This window comes from Falco naumanni, chromosome 2 (assembly GCF_017639655.2).
Source record: "Falco naumanni isolate bFalNau1 chromosome 2, bFalNau1.pat, whole genome shotgun sequence".
Classification (NCBI taxonomy): Eukaryota; Metazoa; Chordata; class Aves; order Falconiformes; family Falconidae; genus Falco; species Falco naumanni.
Window position 1 is genome coordinate 121,638,611 of NC_054055.1, and position 27,154 is coordinate 121,665,764.

General features: G+C 41.5%; 1 protein-coding gene across 1 annotated transcript; it reads right to left on the reverse strand.

Moving 5' to 3' along the window:
• Nucleotides 1-1,639: 1,639 nt before the first annotated feature.
• Nucleotides 1,640-24,165, reverse strand: ZPLD1 (zona pellucida like domain containing 1). The gene is made up of 10 exons (XM_040584210.1): nt 24,060-24,165; nt 18,547-18,767; nt 15,285-15,466; nt 14,267-14,339; nt 10,462-10,559; nt 9,838-9,918; nt 8,830-9,001; nt 7,320-7,428; nt 4,232-4,261; nt 1,640-2,565 (listed from the first exon to the last, which is right to left on the reverse strand). Exons 1-10 carry the CDS (start codon nt 24,163-24,165, stop codon nt 2,390-2,392), a joined length of 1,248 nt encoding a protein of 415 aa, XP_040440144.1. The 3' UTR covers nt 1,640-2,389.
• Nucleotides 24,166-27,154: the final 2,989 nt, after the last annotated feature.

Sequence of the window (27,154 nt, forward strand, 5' to 3'; positions counted from 1 at the left end):
TGACGGGCACCCCTAAGGGAAGCTATTTTACTTGCAGAGCCGCTATCGGTTTAGTAATTCAGTTTCACTTAACACCTGTGAGAGCCCCACTACATACTCAGCCAGAGTTCCTTCGCCTAAAGTACCGAGCGTCTTAGCAATTCCCTGCTCCATTCAAAACTCGGAATCTGGAGTGCCAGCAGTCCCTGCCCACTGAATGTAATCCCTGTTTTCAGCCCGTTACCCCTTCCCTCTCACCTAACATCACGCCCCTCAAAAAGCAGGGTGTAGCCTTCCTGCGCATCCCCCCAGCTTCTACCTAACCTGGTTCCAGAGGACCAAGGTCACACGTTATGGCTTCCACGTGCTCTTAAATGGCTGCATAATTCTTTCGAACAAAGCGGGATGGGGATGTTTTTTTACAAAAACAGTCAGCCTTCTCCCTGCTAGAAATATGTGGGCAGCCTGACTCAAGTTTTAACGTCCCCCAAAAGCCTTTCATAGAGAGCATTCCCATGTCAGATCTGCAGATGAAGCAGCCAGGGTTTAGATGTCATCTTCCACCTGTGACCGTCCATATTCCTTGACCAGGGAGGAACAGGTATTTCCCTATGGAATGAATGATGCAGACAAAGCCACCCAGTCCATAGCAAGCTCAGCAATGACTCCGACAGACAACTGTGGGAACTCTGTTCACTAACCTAGCTGGTATAGGATCACCCTGCAGTACCTAATAACTTTCACATGGGGAAAAGCTACACAAAGAACATCATCTTATCTGCCTCCTCACAAAAACAAACCACTCCAGAAACTTCAACTAACATAAGGAAAACATTTTGCATGTTACATTACTGGGTAACAGCTCCATTTTTGTAATAGGCTACCCAAGCCTTAAAAAGTTTGGTCAACCAAGTCTGTTTTAATTACTGTAAATTACTTTTCTCTATATAAGCAGCAAAGTGTCTTTCCAGAAATACACAAAAACTGAAATAGGACAAGTATGATACCAGCAACTTTTGGTTTTCTTTTTTTAATTATTTGTTTCTGCAACACTATTCGCTAATTCTTTTTCCTGTGGTCTTAAGCAAACTATGTGAGATTTGGGTTAGAAAGTGTGTGTCTCAGTCTAGCAAACAAAGGCACAACAGTCTCTAGCGGCTGGCAAGTTAAGCTGGGCACATTCATATTAGAAACTCTTTTAAAAAGTACCGAAGACAGCAACTGACTGTTGGAACAACTTACTGAAGATGGCAATGGCTATCTCCATCACTGGAAACTTTCAGCTAAAGCTGCTGGTTATGAAGCAGTAATTACATTAATGGAATTTCTGTGGTTGCCTGTATGAGTAAGTTAAAATAGATTATCTGTATTTATCCCCAGACTGGGATATAAATCTCCAGAGTTTATCACCCTCCTGTAAAGGCCAGTAAAGCTATACTTATATTAATTTATCCTATATATTGAAAGCTTTCACCAAACCGGCTTAAAAAAGAACGTCCAGTTTTCATCTTTGTAGAACAAGGTCGTGAAAACACATACAAAACTGTAACGATTTGACAAGGGGAGGAAAACAGTTCAGACAAAGCATCCGTTCTGAAATGTTTCAAATAATTTTATTAAACAATCATGTTTTACATGTCATCAGACCTAACCCCTGAAGTGCAAAAATGTTTCTGAGGTATTAAGACTGGAGGAAAACAGGCACAATATTGGTTGTTAGGGATACCACACTACAGCACAGTGGACTGTGCGAACAACAGGCCTTTATACAGCATTTGCAGGATCAGAGAAAACCGAGAACAAGTCTCTATTTGTCTTTAGGCTTGAGCGCCAAAAAGGCCTGATCGTTAGCCAGTTGCATCACATCAATGAAAGCACAGACATGGTTAACACAGGATGATGATAAATATCAATGAGGTGTTATTTTTAACCAAGATGGACAGATGAAAACCAGTTCCTCCTGAGACATGATTTTTTTTTTCAAATTTGTCAAAAATACCATGACAAAACAGAAGTGATCCTTATCTTAGCAGGCATTTATGAACTTATGTTTCTGAATGTGTCAGGTTTTGTGTAAGAATGGCATACTCGGAAAGGTCCTCACCTTCAGCATCTTCAGCTTTAAGACCCCGCTGGGAAGCTGGAGACACGAGCTGTACTGTCGGCACACCCACGGGCATAATGTCATACAGGCTGATCACAAGCACAACTGAGATTCTCCTAATTTTCTAGGATTGTTACCAGTATCACTGCTGCTTACCTACACGTCATCTAGCAAATCTACAAATACAGAATAGCTGGCATAGAAGCTGGATACAGCTGGAGCGTTGCCGTAATATTTTTTAATGGAATCATATTTCACGGACAAGAAAGGCAACCCCAAAGAAAAAGTGCAAGTAAATCATCACTTTCAGTTGAAAACTGGGTTTCGAATGCCACTCAAGACCGAACTGCTGGGCCACTTTCTGTGCAGAAGAGTTAGGGAACATACAAAAAAGAAAATGCTTGTGATTCCTAGGACAACAATGCCCGAAATCAGTGCACCGGTGACTGAGTTCAGCTGGAAAGGAGGTCCATTTGGATGAGCTGCAAAGAGAACAAAAATGTGCAGGTAAGATCTGGTTACAGGCTCTCAGCAGTGCCAGCCACCGCTGTCTTTCCATTACAACACCCTAGATACAAAATAATTACAATGAATGGACTGAAACTGTACTTCAGAACGAGCACCTGTCCACGTGGATAAAGCTTATCTAAGTGCAGTTGGAAAACAGTTATTAGTTCTTTCAATATCCATCAGCTAGGGGATAAAGACAGTAAGGATACTTCTAAGGCATAATCCCTCATGTGCTAGTGACAACCTTGACCTGTGTTATTTAAGGCAAGACTATCCTTATCCAAAAACTGTTAGAGCAGAAGTATAAAGATTTGTGGCCTAATCAAGTTAATGAAAGGATTTCTTCCCTGATATCATTATCCACATCTCAATTCAAAGGGAATATAAATCCTTAGCAGACATATCTGGCACCAGGTATCTGAGCTACTCTAAGCTCATCCGTACACCTTCACAGAAGGCTTCTTAAAGCGTTTATCAATTCTCAGGTAGAAAAGGTAACACATTTACTATTTAGTGTAGCTCAACAGGCTGTCTGTGGACCAGTTCCTCGATACTGGAATGCACACATCCAGCCCATACCATCTTTCCCAGCAAGAGGGGAAAAAAACCCCACAACGAAACCCCACACATTTGAGTGGTAGGTGCGGCCCAAAGCACCAATGTGCGTTTGCCCAAAAGCCACATTTGCCACTACCAGAGCTGGAGGGTGAGGTGGAACGACACCACAGCTCCTGTGTGGGAAACCAGACTGCTGCTCCCAGAAGCAGCCACCTGCCCTCAACATCATCAACCCCCCCTCCTCACCAAAGCTGGGGGGGGATAAAAAAACCAGCTCTGTTGATGAGGTTGCCCTCCCTTTCCCAACTCTGTGCTGCCTTCTGACCTTGCTTGTCTGCTCCCCGCTACAGCAGTGATCCCACCTTGCTCTTCCTCTACACTCTCCACTGGGACAGCAACAGGCACAGGAAAGGCACCGCCACTCCTTACTACCGGCGGAGCGACCGGCTGACACCAGCCCTGCGAGTGCCCGGAGCAAAGCACCCCACAGCTCAGAGGCTTGCTGTCCCCCACCGCCCGTCTCCTCCGCTGCCCTAGCAGACCACCAGCTCCAGCCAAGCTTCTCCGCAGGCTCCCTGCGCGGTTAAACGCCAGGAGAGCAGGAACTGAAGCACAGCTCTGCTGACTTTTGTAGCACAGCTCTGCTGACTTTGAGCTATGAACTGAAATAGATTGGAGCATAACAACCATTTTGCTGCTCTATTCCTGCGTGGTGTGAACAGATTTTACCATTTAGGTCGGATTTTGCATCTGGCAGTTGCAATGTTCCTTCACCCTCACATGTCCCAGCAGCAGATTTTCATGTCAATTCCATCATAGGAATGAGAACTTGCTATGTTGGTGGGGCTGAGTACACAAATTAAACTGAGCATTCCAGATTTACCAATTGCTTTCTTTACACCATGTCAGCATTAACTCATTCAAATGACAAAAAAAAAAAAAAACAACCAAACAAAAAACAGCCAAAAAGGAAAAACATTCCAGCTTAGTGCACAGACCTCAATCAAAATGGTTCATGTCCTCAGTTATGTTTCACTCATAAACCCTCTTTTATGTTTCTTGGAATTCTGATTAACTTACCAAGTTGTGAATTGTTGGTTGGCGTCTCATCTGTAGAAAATAAAAATGGGATGCATTACATTTTACAAATACCTCTGCCTATCTCCTCCCCTCCTTACAACGCAAAAGCCAACAGTCCTAGCTTTATTTTCAAAACACATCAGCTACACTTGCAACACTGACTAGCAGCTTTTAGCATCTCTAATAGGATAAGGACAACAACATTAATTACATGATGCTACTTCATTTTTTAATGTGAGCACACAAATATGAAGTTACTCAGTACTCTGGGGAGAGGAAAAAAAAACAAACAACCACCAAACAACTTAATGCAGGAACCTTTTAGCTGAAAAGGTGGCCAAGCTCTATTCTGTCCCTCAATAAAAATACAACTATAAGCCCAATATTATACACAAGTCCCTTCACTGTTAATCATAGTATAAAAAGATCTGTGTAGGAAAAAGATTAACCTGAGTTTTTCAAGGCAAAATACATCAGTGACCATTAATGATTACAAAAATGCCTTTTCCCCACGCTCATTTTTCTCTTGACAGTTCCACAGTGGCATTATATTCAGGGAAACATTTGTATTTTGTCTTCAGTTTTTACTTACTTACCATTGTCCATCTCAGAATTACATTTCTTGTCACTATTTTTGCTTTTTTGTGCAACTTGTAAGCACAGCTCACGTATACATTTGTTTTGAGCAGCCGTCTTCTAAGTTTAAGTGAAACATCCATCAAAAGCTACACAATTTCACCCTCACAAGTAGGTACCTGCTTTGTTTCTATATACAGATACTAAAACATTTTTTTCTCTGTATGTCTCCTGTATTGACGTATTTTAGATTAACAAACAAAAATAAAGTTTCCCTGAAAAGAACAAAATGTTAGAAATAAGAGTTCAGAATTATACAGGAGAAGGACCATTGCTCATTTGCAGTAGCCCTGTTCAGTATCTTTATATACTGGTACGTTATGTCAAGGTGACGGCATAAACAGCCCTAGTCCCCAGTTGTTCCCGTATTGGAGTAACGGGGAGACCTGGCCACCTCGCGGTGCCTCTGCAGACACTGATGTGCACAAGAGTGGCCCAGGACACAAGCAGCACCAGCCCAGATGAGGGGAGTGGGGGTGGCACATCCATGTGACCACAGAACTCGCACTGGCGTATGCACCACGGCGAGTCAGGAGCAGCAGGTTGGATGGGCTCTGCGCAAATGATCCAGCTGCATTGAGCGGGACCAGAGTTGGTCTCGAAAATAACGTAAGCACCTCCGCGCAGCCCCGCAGCAAGGTAAGCCAGCGCTGCACGACGGCACTCCTCAGCCAAAACCAGACAGCTCTGTTCAAGTTCTGTCACGACCTTCCCCTCTTATTCTTTCCTCGACTGTAGTATTCATGAACCTCACATTCTCAGTGCACTTATTTTCAGGATGGGTAGGGACAGCGGGAGGGAATGCTGGTCCTCTGTTTCTGCTCCAGGAGAAACAGGGAAGTGCGAGGCAGATCAAGGGACCCACCCAGTGCCACGCAGGAAATTCATGGCAGAGCTCAGAACCAAATCCCGTTTTTTCCTGAGTACTTCCCACCAAACCATCCTTCTGTCAGCAGGAGTGGGATGCTCCAGAAGCATACTATGGCGATGCAGAAATAGCTAATAATGTAATCTTATCTAACATCTAAAAAGCTACATAGCTCAAGTAGAAGACACCTAAAGAAATATTTTCCTGTCCAGCCTTATTCATGTTTTCATTTTAAAAACCTCAACAATCATAATGAAATTATAAAACTGTTTATCCTTTCATCAGGGTCATTTAATACCCATGGACAGATCTTTGCTTGCTTGTAATTATGCAGTATTTAAATGTAATTTATGCATATCTTTTTTTTTAATTGTAAAAAAAGCATTCACAGCGTTTGAACCATAAGCTATATTACCTAAAAACTTGGTTTATGACCAACACCTATATCTAGATCCCATTCCTTGCCTAAGGCAGCATTTCTCCAGCATACATGTTTGTCTGAGCGAAGCTGTCATTCCTTTCCCATGAAGTACTCATGCATGCAGATTTAAAGTGAGTTCTTTTCACTTTTTCTTGACTAATCAGATAGCAGCAACACAGTTGGGACTACACATAATGCACAATAAAATACTCATTTTCATTACAGAAATGTTGCTTATAACAGGGGCCATTTGTTCTAAAAATGGTCTCTTGCTAGATGGTTCCCTATTCTGGAGGGTCAGTTGTTGCCTTTGGATATGTGGGCACAACTGCTTTGCATGTAAAGAAGGATTTGATTAAGTGTTTTGATTATTTTTCCTAGACAGGATTCAGTCCTGCTCTCAGCTTCCTAACTCTAATGACTGCTGAAATCAGTTGCTTAACTGCAACTACTTATAAAAATCAGTAAATAGAATTTTCTAAAGTTTTTTCAAATATTATATTTGCAGTCACACAAATTCTTTTCAGAGACTGCAGGTTGCATTTAGAGCTGCCTTCCCGGGCCCCCCCCCCCCTTTTTTTTTTTTTACTTTGGCAATAAAAATGGAAATTATGGCATTTCACCCTGGATTTAAAAATTTAAAATAGTCGATTTTGGTCCACTGTTTAGAATTTACAATGTGTTTGTCCTAATTCTTTCTTATAGCTGAAGGCTAAGCATAGCATGTATTAATTTTATGCAACACTTAAATAAAAACCAAGAGGTGAAGCTGGAAGGAATGGCGACTAGAAAGTGACAGTGAATATTCATTAGCTGCCTAAATTAGGTGGCAACACTGAACACAGTACCTTAAATTCCATTATTTTCAGTGAAATCTGACAAAAAGAAAGAAGTCAGCCCACTGAGTTTGGGCTTCTATAATACCCTTATCTGCATAACAGTATCCCACAGTGATTCTGCTGGGGTAGGGAGGAAGCATGAGTGCTGAACTGAAACGTTAGCTCAAAATTTCTACCGAACACTCCAAGAGCAGGGAAAAAAATACCCAACAAACTCATGGAGAATCCACCCGTTCTCAAAGCCACTGCAAAATTAAACTGCAAAACATTTCCCCAGGTTTCTGAAATTCCTGCAGCCCATAGAAAAAGTTTGCTCATTCCTACCACTCCTGGTAATGATGGGGCCAGCAGAGATTACAGCATTGCCAGAGGTGCTCTGAGGGCTCCAAGTTGTCCTCCCACCAGCGTCTCTTCTTTCTCTGTTACTGCAAATCTGAGTGGTTAATCAAAACAATCACCGTTTCAGAGTGGAATGGAATTATTGCCCTTCTTGTGCTTCCTGCTTTAATGTAAACTCTTTTATAAGCAATACTACAACTTTGACTTTATTTCTTAGTATGTATTAAATTACTTTGCAATAAAAGCACCTGCAATATTCACTAGAAGTGTATCTTATAAATGCCTGGTTTCTCATTGTATTTTGCCTCACTTCGTTTACAGAACTACATTGCTGTTGTGTACAAGATCCATCTTATAGTATATTAAATTTTCAGTAGTTAATTTCCCAAAGCTTTGTTTACAGACATTTTTCCCCAACAAATGTGCTTCACTCGACTAGGGATAGAAAACAGGCTACAATCCCTGTTCTAGGAAACTTCTTGAGTTATAAGTTTGCACGTTTTCCATGGAGTTCTAAACAGCAATGACCTACATTAAAAGAGCCCTCAACACCCTGTCACCTGGAATCCACCTTTAACATCTCTAATTTATAATCTACCTTAATCTTGGGTACTCAAGTATCCTTCAACCAAGAGCATTTCCTTAATTTCAACTTCTTGCGAAAGGACTTTGAAAACCTCAGAACTTAAATTCAATAGAAACAATTAATTCAGTGTGACATAAAAGCATAAAATAATGCACAAAATGTCAGACATATACTGAACTGATAGCATTTTAAAATTCTAAATGCAAAGTCTTTCAGTAGGGGACAACACTGCATTCTAAAGACATCACAGGATGTTCTCTGTTTATACATTTATTTAAATAAGTTTCAAAAATACATTTGTTGATCCTGACACTCCTCAAATTGGATATTTTTTGAATTGACACAACTTCATGAACTTCAACAAAACAGCAGTTTCCAGACTGTAAGGGAGGTGGTAATAAACTATAGGGGATGTAGTAGTTTGGGGTTTTTTCCTCTACTATCAGAAACTCTTTCAAATTTTCTGTGTCAGTAGAACGGCACTTACTATAGCTTTAAGTTTTCCCATAAATTCTATTCTAAGGTACTTCCATTCATCAACTGTGACTGTGGATACCTTTTTTCTTAGATGCTATAGTAGGAATATGAGCTCTGGAGCCATCTCAGAAGCTGTAACTTTTAAAAAAGAATTAAAGGGCTAAAAGGCAAAGAGGTCATTTCTCACATTTCAACCACCTGTGTTTTGCAGGTCTGGTATTATTCTAACTCTGGATGACAACGTTCATTGCCCTGTTCCTCATCAGTTGTTTTACATTCCTTCAGACACAAAAAACATTCTTACTTCAGACTCTACTAGTCATCTTAATTCTGCGCCTTCCAAACTTCCATAGCATTTGTATGCAGAATAACTCCAGTGTACCTATTTTGTATCCAGATAATTAACAGCAGCTTCCATCCACTGAAACTTACTGGCACAAGAAAGGGACAGTCGTCTGCTCTGCACAGCTTTGTCACGCAGTGAAGGAAGACCGTAGACATCTTCTGGTTCTTATGCTTCACAAAGCGAAACACCTCAAAGGAAAACCGGCCCATTTGGCTCTTGCCATTTTCAATTATAGTTGTCTGCGGGTCCTTGTCACAGCTAGTTTTTGTAGAGAAGATTAAAACTAGGATGAGCAGCTGTATTAGCATTGTGAGGCTCTTAGCTGAGAATAAGAGAACTTAGGTAGTAAGTTCAGTGCTCGAGCTCCTTGGAAAAGAGCACAGCGCCCTAATGTGCAACACAGGCAGCCACAACCTGCCCGTTGGGCTGCACAGTCCTTTGCCAAAATGCATTCCTACAAAACCATCATGTTCTGTTTTGCAGCATCACGGCTATAACCAAGGTACCATTTCATTCCAGTGCCCAAAGAAAGTTGAGACCTGAAGCAAAAAGTAATCAAGTATGCTAACCGGCACAGACAGGTAACTCCAAATGAAGACAGTGTCTCTCCAGCAACCATCACTGCTGAGATTTAATCTGAGATACTGCCAAGATGTTTTTCAAAGTTCCAATTCAAATAAATGTTTTTACTGGGAGTAGAAGCAGGAGCATCTATTTATCTATAATTATTTGCTTAACTGCTTTCCTGAACTGGAGTCTATGATGTTTTATATCACTGTCATTCACTACAAGGGTACCTTTGGCAAAATAAAGGCCAGCTTAGCCATTCAGTTTGGGTGTTTATGGTATCTCTAGTAGAGCCATTTTGGATATATGCTTCTTTACCTTTATAATTCTTACAGCTTTGCACTTGCTTCTATGTTTATGTTCACAGACAAGAAAAGTCCTGCATGTTATCTGCAAGCCCAGCCCCTGGTCCTCCCTGCTAATATTGCTTGGACTTTCCAGGCAGTTTGGAACACCACTATCGGAGAGATTTATAACTGTTTTTTAAAGGGAGGACTCACAAAACACTGGGTTTGCACAGGACCTACCTGAAAAAAAGATCATATCGAAGATCATCGCTAGGATTACCAGAGGGCGTGGTGTAACAGTAGTCCATCAAAACATTCCACCTGCACAGGGAGCAAAATGATAGATGAGGGAAACTGGCAACATTAAGAGTAGGGGTGGAGAGAGTGAGATAAGATTAAAATATAGTACAGGCAAGCATGCAAACTGATAAGGCAGGCTGTTACATTGAAACCCAGTAACTATATTTAACAGGTCACGTACAAGTCATCCTGCATTCTCAATATATCACCTGTTTCTTCCCACTACTTACAAAGCTAAACAGCACAGCATAGCAGCAGAATTGTATAAATCAAATAATTTTGGTTTGTGCAAGTCAATCGCTACACCAACACACTCTGTATATATACCTCCTCTCAGAAGTCACGGCCACATAGACTAGAAATCTAAGCCATCCCACTTTTAAAAGCCCTGGAGATTCTCACTCGACCTTTCTTAAATAACAGCAATACAGGATTTAAAGTGTAATTCAGGAAAACTTTCATACAAAAGGCTAGGAGGAACAACAGTTTCTTCTAAATCAGAAAAATTTGCAATACCAAGAGTTGAATAGCAAGCAAGACAAGAAATAACATCCTTTACGGTACCTGCCATCAAGGTTGGTTGCTCTTACAGCTGCATATATTTTGGTTTTCAAAGGTAAACCTGCACTTGGAATAAGGAGCTGCTGGCTGTAGGTTGAATCCTGAAAAATAAACATTGCCTCAGTGTACCAGAAACCCCACTGTAACCACCCATCTGTCTCCAGACTGAACTCCCATCGACATTTCCTAACCTTTCTATGTAGGACAGACATTTACTTTGTCCTCTGTAAGGGAAGAAGCAAAAAGCAGTGCCGGAGCATTTGCCTACAAGCTTGTCTAGAAAGATCGACAGTAGTTGACTGGCCGTATCGGCCTTATCCCATGCAACTATTTTGGGGAATCTATTTATGATTTTATGAAGTGGTCGGGTTGGTGATGAAAGAAAAGGCATCATTCACTAACATCTCGGTAAGTCTCCCAGCACCTACTGTAGCAGCTACTGTGGTTTTCGAAAGGAGGAGCTGAACTGGGCTTTCCCAGGAAAGCTTGGTATTTGATTCAGTGGAGACAGCAATGTCACCAGGTTTTTAATATCTTAAGATGTAGTCTGGGAGAACAGACACATTCTATTATGCAAAATGTAGTTTCTGTGGAAGCTGGCTTGTTGAAGACTATGAGTAGCAAACATTTTCATTTAAATTTAGGGGTTTTTTAAAAAAAGCTGTTTTAAGCAAGCTGTATGTAACATAAAAGTTGGGAATTCTCCATATACTGCTGCATAGATATAGATGTTTTAATGGTTTCTTCTTCAAAGGCTGAACCACTAGCGTCACTTTAGCAACAAAACCACGAAACAGATCTGAGTGGCCGATGTTAATTCAGCATATCAAAGTGCACTTACTGGTAAGGCCACCTACATCTAATAGGTTGCTAACCCAGAGAGCACAGGGATTAGCATGTTGAGACCTCTTGTGAGAGATCAAAACGCTCAATACATAAGAAAAATTCTGTTAAATAGAACTTTGACCAGGTTCAGTGTGGCAGGGAAGACCAAGAGCAGCAGCTGACAGCAACAAGAAGGATTAAGCACAAAACCTGAGTATTTCTTCAAAGAGAACAATGCCAAAATTGACAGCGTGCCCACCGTTGGGTCTGCAGCGCCGGAGGCCCCGGGAGGCACACGCGCACACGCAGCAGCTTGGCGGCACACACAGCAACTCCTCCAGGATCCACTCAAGTAACATCAGGTAAGTTTGCCTGCTTTAAAATTAATTCTACATTTCTCCAATATGTAGCTCTGTCACATCTTGCAACTGATTACGAAGTCTACAGCAAGTCCCTCACTATTACATGCCATAATTGAACTTTTTTTCTTAAAGAGCAGTTTTTATTAATTTAGGCAGACATTTACAGGAAGGCCTAAAAGCACATAGCCACTTAGGCTCTGTGAAAGCCCATTAAACATTTTGCTATTAAACTCTGAGTAGATCATAGTCACTGCTCTCATCTTTCCTAATGATTACATGTGCTAACGCCACAAAGTAAATGTTTACATCGCCCGGTTAAGGAAGATGGAGGCGAGCTGCAAAGACGATGCGTCAGTGTTAGGAAATACTACAGCTGAAGTCTGAAAGTACGGCTGCTCGGTCAGGAGTCATGTCTGTGCGCAATCCCCCAGCAGCACTGAGGGTGGACACGAGCCTCGAGGCCGCTCCCAGCGCCAGGACTTTCCAAGGGGACCCAGTGAGCCCACAGAGCCTGAGCCCACCAGCCCACGGGTGCCCCAGAGATGCTCCCAGCCAGAGCCCGAGCCCACCAGCCCACGGGTGCCCCAGAGGTGCTCCCAGCCAGAGCCTGAGCCCACCAGCCCACGGGTGCCCCAGAGATGCTCCCAGCCAGAGCCCGAGCCCACCAGCCCACGGGTGCCCCAGAGATGCTCCCAGCCAGAGCCCGAGCCCACCAGCCCACGGGTGCCCCAGAGATGCTCCCAGCCAGAGCCTGAGCCCACCAGCCCACGGGTGCCCCAGAGATGCTCCCAGCCAGAGCCTGAGCCCACCAGCCCACGGGTGCCCCAGAGATGCTCCCAGCCAGAGCCCGAGCCCACCAGCCCACGGGTGCCCCAGAGGTGCTCCCAGCCAGAGCCTGAGCCCACCAGCCCACGGGTGCCCCAGAGATGCTCCCAGCCAGAGCCTGAGCCCACCAGCCCACGGGTGCCCCAGAGGTGCTCCCAGCCAGAGCCTGAGCCCACCAGCCCACGGGTGCCCCAGAGGTGCTCCCAGCCAGAGCCCGAGCCCACCAGCCCACGGGTGCCCCAGAGGTGCTCCCAGCCAGAGCCCGAGCCCACCAGCCCACGGGTGCCCCAGAGGTGCTCCCAGCCAGAGCGCAGCCGCGCACCAGCCGGCTCCCCACCCCCAGCCCCAGGCCGTGACAGAAGGACATATCCAACCCTCAGCCTGCCAGCCTGAGTGGCATCACTCATGCCAGTGCTGCTCCCTGGAGTAATGCAGCTGGAATCAAAGGATGAGACCTTCCTGTTCATGGTCAGCTTGGAAACTCACTGGGGGAGGGAGGATGAAAGCCCACCTTGGCATGTGGTATTTGAGAAAGGTGTGCTGAGTGCAAGCATCAACAGCATTTGTACCTGACCGTTTGCAGAACTGAGCCCTGAAAGGCAGCAAACGTGGTGGTCAGCGCTTGTCCTGAGACTTCTGGCTACACCTTCACCCTGCCCCTTTTTGGTCACAGGTTTATTTAAAAATGAGAGAAGTATAATCTTCATTTTAACAGATTATAGTTTGTTATTTAGAGCTCTGCTCTGTCAAACAAACATGATTTTTCTTTTTTTTCAGGCATGCTGTTGGAAAATGTCCTGTTACAATATTTATAGCTCATTATGTTCAAAGCATAAAGCACTGACTTTCAAATCAGTTGCATGAATTATAACTCAGCATCATGATGGCATGAATAATAATGCAAAAAATCAGATTCATAATTTACCAAAATGATGCTTGATAGATTGAAAAATTGATATTTAAATCAGGTATTTAAAATGTATGAATAAAAATTTTAATCAACACGGAAATATCATTTCAGGGATTAATGTTAAGTAGAGGTCCGTGCATTTTTAATGTTTTGCTGTCACCATCCATATTTACGTAGTAAAAGCTTTTACAACAATGCACATTCAAGTTAAATTATCTAAAACATATGGAAGAGTTAGCTGAAAGCTGCTAAAATTAACCCTTAAAATCTTGAAAGTCCACACAAGGAGGCATCAAGTGCAGTGGGCTATAGATTTGTAACAAATCCCACATCCCTCACTACAATTAACAGATGATCAAAGCACTCTGATGAGGCTTGAAAATAAAAATACCCCTGCAAAAGCACTGCAGTTTATTGCTAAGGGAATAGGTCTGAAATATTTTATATCTGGAATATTCTATAGAGTACTCTCTGTATCAGCAGAATGTACCTATACACATATACACACACACACACGCACATAAACATAGTCAGTGCAAACACAGCGTGTACTCCTGAGTATGATTGTTATTACACCTGATTAGTGACGTGGCACTACAACCTGACGGCCAGAGCTGTGCCTTGAGGAACGGCATACATACAGGACAAAGACTGTGTGTCCTCAAAGACCAGCCGCACACATACGAGACAACAGGTGGATGTAAACAAGGACAAGAGAACTGGGGGATGGAAGGTGCCCAGGTGGACGGCCTGGCTCACGGGAGGAGTGGGAAAGGAACAGCAAATAATGAAAACGAGTCTACACTTTGCTCTGCTAATCCAGCTTGTACCCGCGTAGTGCAGAGATCAGTTTAGTCCAGGTCATACTACTGTGTTTTATACTCACATTGTAAAGCAACAAATTCAAAGTGCTGATAAATGTACCATTGTTCTCTCTTACAGAAATAGCAGCTGATGACCTACAACAGAACCAGAAATCAAAAACCATCATGAAGAAAGATATCTTATTTTTGTGTTTACATACTTCAGGTTTTTATCATTAAAAACTCAATGAGGCATGTCAGAAGGAGTTAATTTATGCATTTGGGTTATAAACTTCAGAAATTGGAATTTATAGTAGAAACACTGACAGAACCTCAACTATGCAGAAAGTAATGGATATTGTTGAAAACATCAATCAGAAAAATAATTAGCAGAGAGGCGAAGTGACAAAAAGGGAACTACTTTTCATGATGTACAAGGTTTACTCGTGGAAATAATTTTCTCTTGCACTCTATACTCAGAGAATCACAGAATGGTTTGGGTTTGAAGGGATCTTAAAGATCATCTTGTTCCAACGCCCCTCCCCTGGGCAGGGACCCCTTCCAGTAGCCCAGACTGGCAGTGGTGTTGATACAGCGGTGTGCTGTTAGCAGTTCTTGGTGAGCCCACTACATACCACGCCGCACCGGAGCACTGCAGTGGACTGAACTGTGCAGCCTTCTTGGCACAGAAGCACCGGTATCTAACCCAAGCAGTGTTTATCTTGTCAAATTAGAAACTGAATAGCTGCCAGCGAGGACAGCAAAGGCAAATGAAGGATTTATTTTTTTCTTTTTTTTTTCCTGCTATCATTTTGTCATCAGAACACCTGAATTTTAAGGGAAGCTTTTTTTACATTATCTAGGGCTCTCTTCATAAACTATGTTATCTCATACAATGATGCTGCGGAATTTTCTTTTCCTTTGCATCCCTTCTTCTTTCAGTGCTTCTTCCATCTCCCCATACTTTCTTGCACAGCTGAAAATTACTGTTGACAGTACTGCTAGGATATGCATATATTTAGGTGTGCATGCATATACACACATACATAATGGGCTTACACAAACATGGGAATGAAACACAGAAATTAAAAGCACACTTACGAGGCAAGCTGGGTGTTGTTAACCAAGTACTCCAGCGGATAGCTACAGCTAAATTTGTACAAAAGCCCAGGCAAATAGCTGATAATCGTTGGTGGGTCTGGCGTGTCAATATAGCCTGACACGTTACCTATCTGTACCACTGAGGTATTTCCATAAGCATTGACACCTCGAGCTGAGGATACCTATTGAGGGAGACAGAAAAGGACTATTACCAGAAAGTTAACTACAGAAGAAAAAAAAAAATGCTTAAGGACATAATTTACCCAGAAATATCTTCAGAAAACCCTTCAAAAATTAATTTCATTTAATACCATGTTCCCTGTGTTCTGTTTTTCATCTCCCCAGAATCATGCATCTAGAGTTCACAAGCAATATCCCTGTTCTCAAAATACAGACTTGAACAACATCTAATAAAAAATGATGAATCCTGGAAGCTTTTTTTTTTTTTTTTTTTTTTTTGGTAGGTACTTTTTTTCTAAGCATTCTCGATGAATTCACATGACTTACTGGGAAAAGCTGAAGGAACTTTTCTATTACAGCTAAAAAAATACTAGCTTAAAATGAGCTTCCATATGCAATAATAAAGCAAATACACAGGCAATTTCATTAACAGAAACAATATTCTATCACTCTTGAGCTTTGTTTTTTGACACATCAAAACCGATGTATTTTATAAGCAGATACAAGCCAAATAGCTGAGCTCTGTGTCTGTGGTTTTGTTCACATTACACATCTTTAAACCTGAATTATAAATTATGTGGAAAGAAACACTGTCAGAAACACAAAAGCTGAAAAGTAATACAACCTTAATGGCAATGCAACCTTAATTCAGTCCCTGGACACATGCTATCCTGTGCTGCTCAGGCTCACAGAGTGTGCAGAGGCAGCAATAACAAGCAGCTTTCCAGAAAACTGAAGGACACTCTTTCCTCCTGGTAGTATCCCAGCCCCACTCCATCTGTAGCTACTGATCTGAATAAGGGGGTGGTTTGAAAACAGCAGATAAATGTCACAAATGACTGTCTCAGTAGGCACACACAGAGTAAGGCAAATTAACACGGCACTGGACTTCCACTGCCGCATTTCTTTCCTATAACTGTATTAGCAAAACAGATGGTTTCAATAGCTTTAGAATATACAGCTTCTTAAAAAGGCTTTTCATTACAGAAGAATCATCCTGAGGTGCGCATGAGCTGTAACATTTTGCATTAAGTAGCACGGAATAGACAGCAGGTATTTTGATTTCTTTGGCTACAGAAAAACAGCTAGAAGACAAACGCAGCCATGCCCTTTGCCAGTACTATAGCTAATCACTTGCTAAAGAGCAGGAAAATTATGAAAATCAAATTTTCTAGGATCTACTGCTTGCCTAAAAAACTTAGGCTAGAGCACTAAGGTGTAATAGCCAGCCACAGTTCTGTTCAGCTTCCTCACCACCCCACCACCAAAAAATAAAAAGTGGCATCAGCCGCCTTACAGACAGACCTGGGTTTCACCTGAGTTCTGCCAGAACGGTTGCCTTTCCTTTTATTGAAAATGAGTTTGAATGTCTTTGTTGTGAAACACAGCCAAGAAATGCACAAGATTGTACTACTCCAGTGTGGGGAACACAAGAAATGCTCTCTGCTACTTTATCCTCTTTGTTGGTGGCACAGCATGTGTAAACCAAGAGGGGGTGAGGGCAATTTTGGGTTATATTTTTAGCAGATGCTACTTTGTCTTTGTATCCTGTGCAGCCTTGTAGGGGGCTTCATGGGGAGCTCCAATTATTTGGACTTACCAGAGTGGTTTGGGTTTTTTTTTTATTAAAAAACATCAAGCTTTTACAATTATAATCAAATAGCAAGGTCAGGGAGTTTACAATGTGACCGACTCCACAGGAACAGGAAAAAGTTGCTTCCTGGCAAATTCTACTGCAAGTCACTGAGGTGCCATGGCTTTTCACGGAAAACAGGAAAAGAGAATCTCAAACTTGGACTTTTTTGTTGACATTTTAAAAGAAAGCTCAGCTGGAGGCAAATAGGTCAGAGAGCATATCAAATATTTCAGCCCAGTTTTGCAAAATTATTAGCAACAAAACAATGTGTTTGTTATAAAAACTGACAGGTATCATGAAGCGCAAGTACAAATTGCAGATAGAATATAAGCCTCAAAAATAAAAAAAAACCCAAGTGTAAAAACGTATTAAGTTATTTGTAGACACTTTAAGTCATTGATCGCTGTTTGTACAACGTGACATACACACAACCTGTACAATTCTTCTCCCTTGGTTTAGGAGGTTTGAGACCTGACTTCCCTCTCTCTCCCCATTCAGAGTGGGATAGCTTCATTGACAAAAATGAAATTATACTGGCACAAATCAGCTGCTGGATCAGATTCTGGTTCCAAAAACTCACCCACAGCTAAGGATTAGAATTAGTCACTAGCCGTACAAAAACATGCACTATCCATGCCTGAAACAGCAACATAAAACGTAGACACTAAAGTCACACCATCAGGCAAAACTGCAAAAAAATTGCAGAGTGGCCGTGCAGTAAGTGATCAGAGATGAACATGCCAATCTGAACTCCAGTCCCACAACTTGATTTTTTCACCAAGAATTGAGTGCATAAGTTAAACAGCCATTCTTTCCTTTTTTGGGGTCTCTCAAACATTCAAAATTTGCTTGAAAACTTCAGTTTGTTGCCAGGCAGTCCCATACGGAGCGGAGATCTTCCAAGAAGGTGCAACAGCTCACAGCAGAGCTCGCAGAGGTGTTTACTGTGGCTTGGGCCCTGTGACATCCAGCCTGAAGACACTGCCTTACCACAGAACATGTAGGATCGGTCAGCAAGCCCCTCTCATGAAAGCACAGAAGTAGGTACCCAGACTAACTCTCCCGCTATCTAACCCACTCTTAAAAATATTTTACTTTCATTTTCCAAGTGGGTATTTGAAAAGTTTCAGCAAAATTTAAGGCATGTTCAGCAAGAGTTTTGGAAATGGTCTGGAATAAAATCCCTCATTTTTCTACTGAAAAAAATTAAAGTTAAAAATATACATTCTAATCAGAGGACAAATGTGTGTCCCACCACGTTTTCTCATTAGTAATCAAGATTATAAATTACCAGCCTTCCCTGGTTTTCTTTGAAATATGTAATGTATTGCTAACTGGGGAAGACAAAGCAAACATTATCTGTAAAAGACATAATGCTGTCAAGGCCATTCACTTCATCCCATGCATAAAAAGCCACGCTCCAATTTCACTTTGACTTTGTCTTACCACTAAAGTGTTTCCACAGGATTCCAAAGTACTCAGATTGATGATGAAAATGACCACTGCTGGAAAGGTGTTGTTATTGATGAAACCCCTGCAGTGTGCATCCCCATGTTTCCCATTCAATGCCAGATCTGTCTCAGAATAACCAGAGAAAAGAACTGTGCAAAAATTTATCTTCATAGTAATTGTCTGTACTCCACAGAAAACATTGATATCTCGTTCAGCTGCAAGAAAAATATAGGGCAAGACAGAGTAAGAAGATGTATTTTAACTAATCACCATATAATTACTGTACCAGTTAGTCTAGTGTTGTAACTTCTGATCAAATCAAATTTTAGACCCTAGTCACTGCAAAATATTGGAATACAAAGGTCAGAATTGCATTATACTTGAAGAACAGGCTTGACTCCACAACTTCAGTGAGGAAAAAACGAGAATTAATATAGTAATGTAGTCTACCATGCAGCAAACCCACTGTTCTAAAATTCCCCATTTAGTAGCACATTCATAAACCAAAGCATTGCAACCGATTGGAAACCAGCAAAGGGTTAAGTGTTTGGAGCCTGACTAAAGAACCCCCTTATGGAACAGAAATTTCCAGCAATTTTGAGAAACTCAGGAGGCGAGCTGTGCCTTCCAGCCACTCCAGCCTGGAAGTCGGGTGCATTTCTCTGAGGATGTCTGAGTCCAGTTGGTATGAGACCACAGCCTCAGGCTGTGCGGACTTTGAAGTACAATCAACAGCCGAGGAAAGCAATTTATTATGGTATTTTTAAAGCTGGGTTGGTTGGGGGTTTTTTGTTGGCTTTTTTTTTTTCCCCTCCAAAACCCATCAACTTTAGCTTTAATGAAAAATCAGTTGGCTCTTGAAAGACAATGATCAATACTACAAAGTGTCTTGCAATCTTTCATTCTGTACATTATGACAATACAAAAGACCCAGAAAACAGCAAATTGTTACAACTGATCAATTTTTGCACACCAAAAAAACCTTCTTGGATGAATTTGACCTTTTATTCGAGAGTTCTGAAGATTTTTATGTACTTGAATGGAAAACCATCGGGTTAGGATATAGGCACAAGCAACAGCTTGTTTCGCTTTGGAGTGATAATATAGCTTTTCTATAAGCTCTTCTCTGCCTGTAGGTGATTGGGGGGATATTTTGGCTTTTTTCCCCCCTAGTACTTTACAAAAAGACATACTGCATCGTGTTAAACATAGACATTACTCCTTTATATAACAACTCATTTGTTACATCTACTTAAAGATTAAGTACTATTAAAAATTGCAGAACAACTTCAGTCAATACTATACCATTAAGCCTGCTGAAATGAATTGTTTCACTGCATTGTCACAACAGAGAGGAAATGAAATCTCCATTACAATGAACTAGCTCTTCCCCCGTGGTACAGGAGCACAAGCAGTTTAATTTAGACAGCTTTAATGGTGGCTTTAAAGCCAAAACAATCAAGTGCAGGAAATAACAGGCTAAACTCAGTCCTGAGCTAATGCAGTGATAAGTGATACTCACCGGGTGTAAATTTGGGCAGAAAGGTACTGGAGGCAAGACAAGAGTTTAAGTGATTTGGCATGAAATTCTCCTGGTTTGTACATACACATAATTCCACTACTATAATGTACAGAGATCGAGAAGAAGCATGCCTTGGTTTTCCCTACTTGAGGACTGTTATGATCCATTTAACGGGTATACTAAGGTAGAGGGAACAGTACAAAAAGGCAAATGGCAGAGTGTGCCTTTACATTTACTTGGACCAATGCACAAACAGTTAGATTGTAACAAATCGCAGGATGTAATATAAAGTAGCTCAGTTAATTTTATAACTCACTTCAAGCCTTTTAAAACGCAGGATATTACTTTACCTGTTAAGGTACCATTACCGCTTGCAAAATTCTCATTTGACACTAAGGGAAATGAGACCATACAGTACAAAAACAACCTTTGTGCTATGCAGGAAGGTAAACAACCTTTCCAGACTGAACCTCTTCTGCCCACTACTTTACAAGGAAGTATCGGTGCCAAATTAGTCTATTCTGGAATTAAAACAACATTATTTGTTCAGAAATTAAGCTGAAACCACATGCAAACAGATCTAATGCCCCTTTAGACACTAAACATCTAGCTCATTTCTTGTCAATTTAAAAAGGTAAACATTATTCCTACATAAGTTTAAACAAAAAAAAAAAATAAAACGAAACAAAAAAACAACACAAAAAAGATATTTGCATTCCTGCAGTAAAAGCTTCTGGTTTTCTGCGTAAGAGAGGAGCAATGGTTTGAAGGTTACGTCACCCACTGATGGGGCATTAAATACAATGCGCTCTGCCACAGAGCTCCTATCCAGGCAAGCCACGTGGCTTCTGACTCAGGTCACACAAGCGACCCGCAGTCAGCAGTACTCACAGGGGGTCACACCCCAGAGTACAGCTCAACAAGTACAGAGGTACTACAGTAACAGAGACTGTCCCGAATCACGGACAGACTCCTGGCAACTAGAGCCAAACGCCGACAGCTCCACTGCCCAGCTCTGCTCCGGTACCTTCCACAGCTGCCCAGACCCACCCAGGGCAGGCAGTGAAAAGCCGGCCGAGGACCAGGGTTTGCCACCAGGCACTGTTCACAAAAGTCATTCCACCAGAAGAGGCGTGCAAAGACGCTTACGGTTCAAAACCGGGTTCTCTGCATGAGCCTCCTCTTTGATCAAATCGCTGCTTTGATAGTGAATTAAAATGCATAGTGTCTGTGAAAAAGCTGCGATATTTTCTTAGCTTTCAAGCTCCCAGTATGCACTTACAGCAAGAGCCCCCTGAATCAACGCCGTGTTTCCCATCTGTAGAGAGCCAGACTGCTATGGCTCCCTCCCCCAAAAGCCTTCTAAAAGCTGTGCTTTACTGCAATGCAGAACCAAAGCTTTTTCTCCTCCAGGTAGCTGAAGGATGGCAGGATCTAACCTTATTACATGCTCTCTTGAATATGTCTAGCTTTCGGTATAAAGAGTCACAGAATTTTCAATCTACCAAATATGGTTCTTTTTTTCCTTCATCGTTGCTGACTATTGCAATCCTAAGCTCTAAAACAAACCTGCAAACTGCAGGAAAAAAAAAGTCCTCCCTGATTATTTATCACCCTATTTATGCAGCACCATCCCTATGCAAGAAGGCACCCAAGCAATGAATGATAAGAGCACAAACAAATGAAAAATGGATGAACTCCAAGGTTCCTTTAGGAAGACTTAATTTCTTGTCTTTGCAGAAGCTCTCCACAACGTTTAAAGAAAAAAAGCAGACAATTTCAAAACCCAACAGCTTCTCTGATGTGCACTCCACAGACCTCCACAACAAAGTCCATTCTTGCCCCATGTTTGGAATTTCAGCTGACAACAATGAAGATCCCTTCTGTGGAATGAATAAGGAACAAGAAGAAAGCGTGTCCATAACCAGGTTCTGTGAGCAGGATCTCAGCCTGGAGAGAGACTTGGTTTGAAACGTTCTCCTTTTGTTTTTGACCTCCCACCACTCCCTTTATGCTTGAACTCTGAAGGCAGTGAAGCCAGCACCCTCAAAACCACAGCCTGAGCCAAGTGCTGGGGAAGCAAGTGTGCCGAGAGCGAGCCCCTTCTCCAGGCAGAGGCTCTTCACCCCCTTCTTCTGGGGCTCTTGAACCCAGCAAACTGAGCCCCATCAGCCCCCCTCGGCCCCACCGGCCCCCCTTGGCCCCAGCCCGTTACACAGCGCTCTCTTCTGCATTACTGAAAATAGCGCATGTCAAATTTGGGGACAAAAGGGTTTTCTGGTTTTTACCTCCATCTCAAATGCACAACTAACAAGCAGAATCATTTTTCTTTCCCAGCTCTCAAACTCAGCACTAAAACTGTTGATTAAGTTCCAACCTTTGAATCTTTACTGCCCAAGATCACAAACAAGAAAGAGCAGGACTCTACTCTCAGCTCCTACAGGCAGTGAGGAGTGATTAGCGTCTGCTTTTGAAAAAAAAAAAAAAAATCTGGTTACTTGTAATCTAAACAGATTTTCTCCTGAGTCCCTGAGTTTTGGCAGACATAGAATCTGATATGACCCTTTTTTTATGAGGCAGAACTGCAAGAGGCCCCTAAATACCCACAGTAAGAACTGGATTCAATTCACAGGTATCGCATTGCAAATATAAAACCTTGGCAAAGGACTGGTGCAAAAAATGACCACAGAAAAATTTAAAAAGCACAGGAAGAGGAATCTAAACTTCCCTGCAGCTGTTGCAATCTTGCCAAGAAGCCTGAAACAGAAAACAATTACATGAAAAACTACAAAAGGTAGATCTGAGGCAGGTGGGCACAACTCACCCACACTAGACAAGGCTGTAAAACTTTTACCTAAGAAGAGGAATATCAAGTACTTTGTGAAATACTCAGTTATACGGTGATTTTTTCAGGGATGGAGACAACGAGTTTGTTTATCTTTGCAGGTCTTATTTCTCTGCTCCTCATATTCACATTGCTTAAGTGGACAAGGATCAACCCCACTGTTGGTTTTTATGTCAAGAAAGCGCCTAGCAGCGTGGTGGTAACACAGGAAACTACACAGGCTGTAGCCTTTCTGCTGACTTAAGTTTAATAAAAGAGTTGATCCTTCCTGAAAAAAATCAAAACTATTTTTATTCAGAAAGCAACAACACTGAAAGATATTACAGCATAATAGCATACCGAGAGTTCATCACAATACCGATAAATTCAATTGCTACCTCAGAAACAGATGTGAGCAAGCCAGTATTCACAGCATTTTTTATTATTATTCTAAGAAACAACTGAGGCAGGAAGGATAACCAATGTAACAGAGACTAAAAGCATTCTTTAGCCGAGTACACCCTGATACACATGACAATAAGACTGAAGTTTCGTTTCTATTTCTCATTGTATTAGCAGCTCCAGACATCTGATTGTCCCCAAAGCGACAACTCCCATTTCCTCAGCAGCACAAATGTACATCATACATACATACAACCCACTGCTTCACCTGTCCCTAACCAAGCACTTAATGTTGAAGTGAGGCACTAAATTTTGCCATCAACGTCATCTTGCTCAGAAATAGATATATATTTATTTCACTAAAAGGACATAATTATAAATCTCTTATCCAGATAAAACATGAAAGAAAACCCAGTCAGAAGTTTCAGACTCTCAAATCTGTGGAGAACATTTACAACATGACCACTGGTGAATTCCTTGGACAGGATAGAGCTCTGGCAAAAGCAGGTCAAACCCCACTGATGCTAGGGGAGCTGTGTTCATTACTACGCTGAATTTGACCCATTGTGCAATTAAAAAGAAAGTAAAGTGCAACATTAGAGGAGTTTCATTGTCACCGAGATAGTTAACACTCACTTAATGTGGAGTCCTACCCCCAGGCTTTAAGCAGATTTAAAGCTCTGTATTTAAAAATAAGCACTGCTTTGATCCAAGACAATAAAGAAGCCATTAGAAAAAAAAAGTCTATTAAATACTTACCAGGAAACCTGCTATGGAGGTTAGCATCACAGTTGTATCCATTGAACTGAGCAGTCACTGAGAGCACTTTAATCGTCAGCAGGAGCAGTAACCATACCTGTTCCATTGCAAAACCTAGCAAAACATTAGGTAGTTATTACACACATCTGTTCATGGCATTAAAGATGCTTACTGCAGACATTTAACTGCTCAGGAGGTGACGGTCTCCAGCAAAGGAACTGGGGATAAAGCTCACAAGCTTATGGGAAAGAGGCCACAGGCAGCAGGGCCCGTTTCGCTGCTTCTGAGTAATGTGTAATTTCTACTAACTTCTACAGTTTTTAATCATAACTTGTGGCAAAAAGGTACTCAAGAATGAATTAAATAAAAGAAAAAAAATATCCCTAAAATATACCAATAGATTGGGATTGCTTTAGATATTTTAACCCCAACACCTTTTTTGACATCTCAGTGTAAAAATTCGTTGAGACAGGCATCTTTGAACAATGGTTTTGTTTTAGCCAAGTCCTTGAAAACCATACAGGAAAATGACTGGCTAAGCAATTCTAGGGCTCAAGGTCCTAGAACAAATATCAGTTCATATCTATTTACCAAAAATTCGTTCTTTGAAGCATGCATGCAGTTGCATTGAGCTTACGTACAGATCTGGCACAGATGCTTGCATCTACTTGAATTGTATCTGCCAACCAGACCAAGAGATCAGAGCACATGCATTTCTAGTGCCTTGAGTAATTATTCCTCCTGGGAGAAAAGCAAAAAAAAAAAAAAAAAAAAAAACAAAAAACCACAACATCTCATTCATGTTTTTGTCAAAAGTATCCCAAAATAATGATATCTTTGTTCATGAATCCATGTGTTACTGATACTTTTTATTTATAAGATTTTGTAATCTTATATCTCTGCTGATGTGGACCTTAAATGGGGCAATGCTTTCCATTTGCCTAGACAGAAACAGAGCAATTCTAAGATTTAGGAGGCTTGCTTTGTCCAAGACTACAGAAATGCTGACCATCACCTTTCTCCAAATGGACATCAAAGAATATTTGTAAACTCCACAGAGGCAGCACACCTAAATGCAGCCACATCTGGCATGGCAAGTGGCCGTCACGCATTGCTGAGAAGAGCTGGCAATAGCACCTGACAAGAACACTTGAGACAAAGCCTCACTTAGCTGGGTCCTCCGCGGCTCCACAGGGTCTGAGCCAGTCTGCTCAAACTAATAGAAAGGCTTCCACTAGTTTTCAAACCAGGCTCACCACAAACTGGGATTTAAAGCCTTGTGTTGAAAGACAGGCCCACAGAGGAGACTCCCAAGTGCTCTTTTCAGCAAAGAACCCAACTACAAGAAAACAGTGAGCTAGACCCTACCAAAGTCAAAGGTGTGTCCAAATGTCTGGCCATTCACTCCTGTGTAATTCTGCTTGGAAGTAGATGGAACAAAAATGGAGAATTAGGAAACACCATTTTCCCGCTCAGCAGGCATGTTTTGTAAGTCAGGTATAACTTTTGCTGTCACACCCAAAAGCAGTTTTGCTAGCAAGTTCTGCACAACTTCCTCCAAGTGTGACCTGTAACAACGATGCAACCTCCTTTTAGTTTCAGGTGGATACAAAACTCTAAATGAAAGCACTGTTTGACCCTCTACTTCTTTTCCATTAGATCCCTGCGGAGGCTGACAGTGCTCGCAGCTATCACTGATGAAGAACTGTAAAAACATAGGAAAGAAAATAAAATTTCTGACTGGGTTGCTATGAAACCTCTGTATTTTCGTGATCTCCTCACCCTCTCCATTACTCTCAGATGGAGAAGTAAGGTGGTGCTTTGTTTGTTTGTTTACTATGAAAATTCACACTTTAAAATATTTTTTTTCCTTTGGGAAATTGGCATTTCTCCAGCATACTGGAGCCTTACCTCTGCTTGTACAACAGTTACATCAATAAAGTGGCTATTACTGTTCTGTTGTGTATGAGCTGGTTTCTGATGTCCGTGACAATGGTATAAATCAAGGGCAATTTACCAAGATCTAAATCTGACTTCAATTTTCTAACTGCCACAGTATTTTTTGCTACCAAAAAAAAGTTTGAAGAGAATTTAATGAAAGATGACACTGACAAAGCTGTAGCTATTATTTTAGATGAAAAGCAGTACTTACAATAAATTCTAAAATTTTAATTATTAAACTTAACTTCTGCTGCTGTGTTTCAGAGAAAGGAGAGATGATTGCCAGGGAACGAAGCTGAATTAAGACGTTAGGTATTTATAGCATTAGTTCTCTATCTGTATTCAGAACAAGTCAGATAATGTCCTACTTGCTTTCTGGCTATTGACTTAACTGCATATGGATCAACATGCAGATCCACATTACCAGCTGAGCTGACTACTGCTGATTTCAGTTAAATAAGTTAGGAACATGCATTATTTTTCATTTCTTAAGAAAATTACAGTGCTAAGAAGCACCCTGAGAGGGCACTCTCACCTATCTGCCCGCCCCAGCAAGAATCAAGGCAGACATTCCTGCTTTTCCAGCCTTTTCTTAAAAGCCTCTGGCAATTTATTTGTCAACAGAAATTCCTAAAACTTCAGTCCCCCAACTGTATAAGGCATCCTAACCAAAAGATTTACCTAAACTGATACTGCTGAACACTGCATCCAATTAAAGAAGCATAAAACTTTTATCAAAATAGTAACAAAAACATCATAATCTTATTCACTGTACATGAATATGAAGTGAAAATTCCATGCACAAAAAAGGAAGGTAGCATGCAAGTGTCAGGAGTAGGGTGATTTATAATCCAGGAACTAACAAATTCATGTGGAAGATATCTATTTTTTTCTTCAACTTAGTATGCAATCCTTTAAGCCCTTTCAAGGAATGCAGCATTCTGTGCTTTCCAAAAAAAAGTGCTTTGTTGGTCTAGCAGCAAACATACATGGCTTTCCTGATTCCAAAGATGCCAACACATACTGCAAGGGAAACGTGATCCCTTCTATCCATGAAAGTCTTAACTGACAAACTCATACCAGGTTTCACTGATGTTCTGAGAGCTTTATGTTCTTCGACATCTGCAGTTTTCTCGGCTGAGCATCTTCAAGGC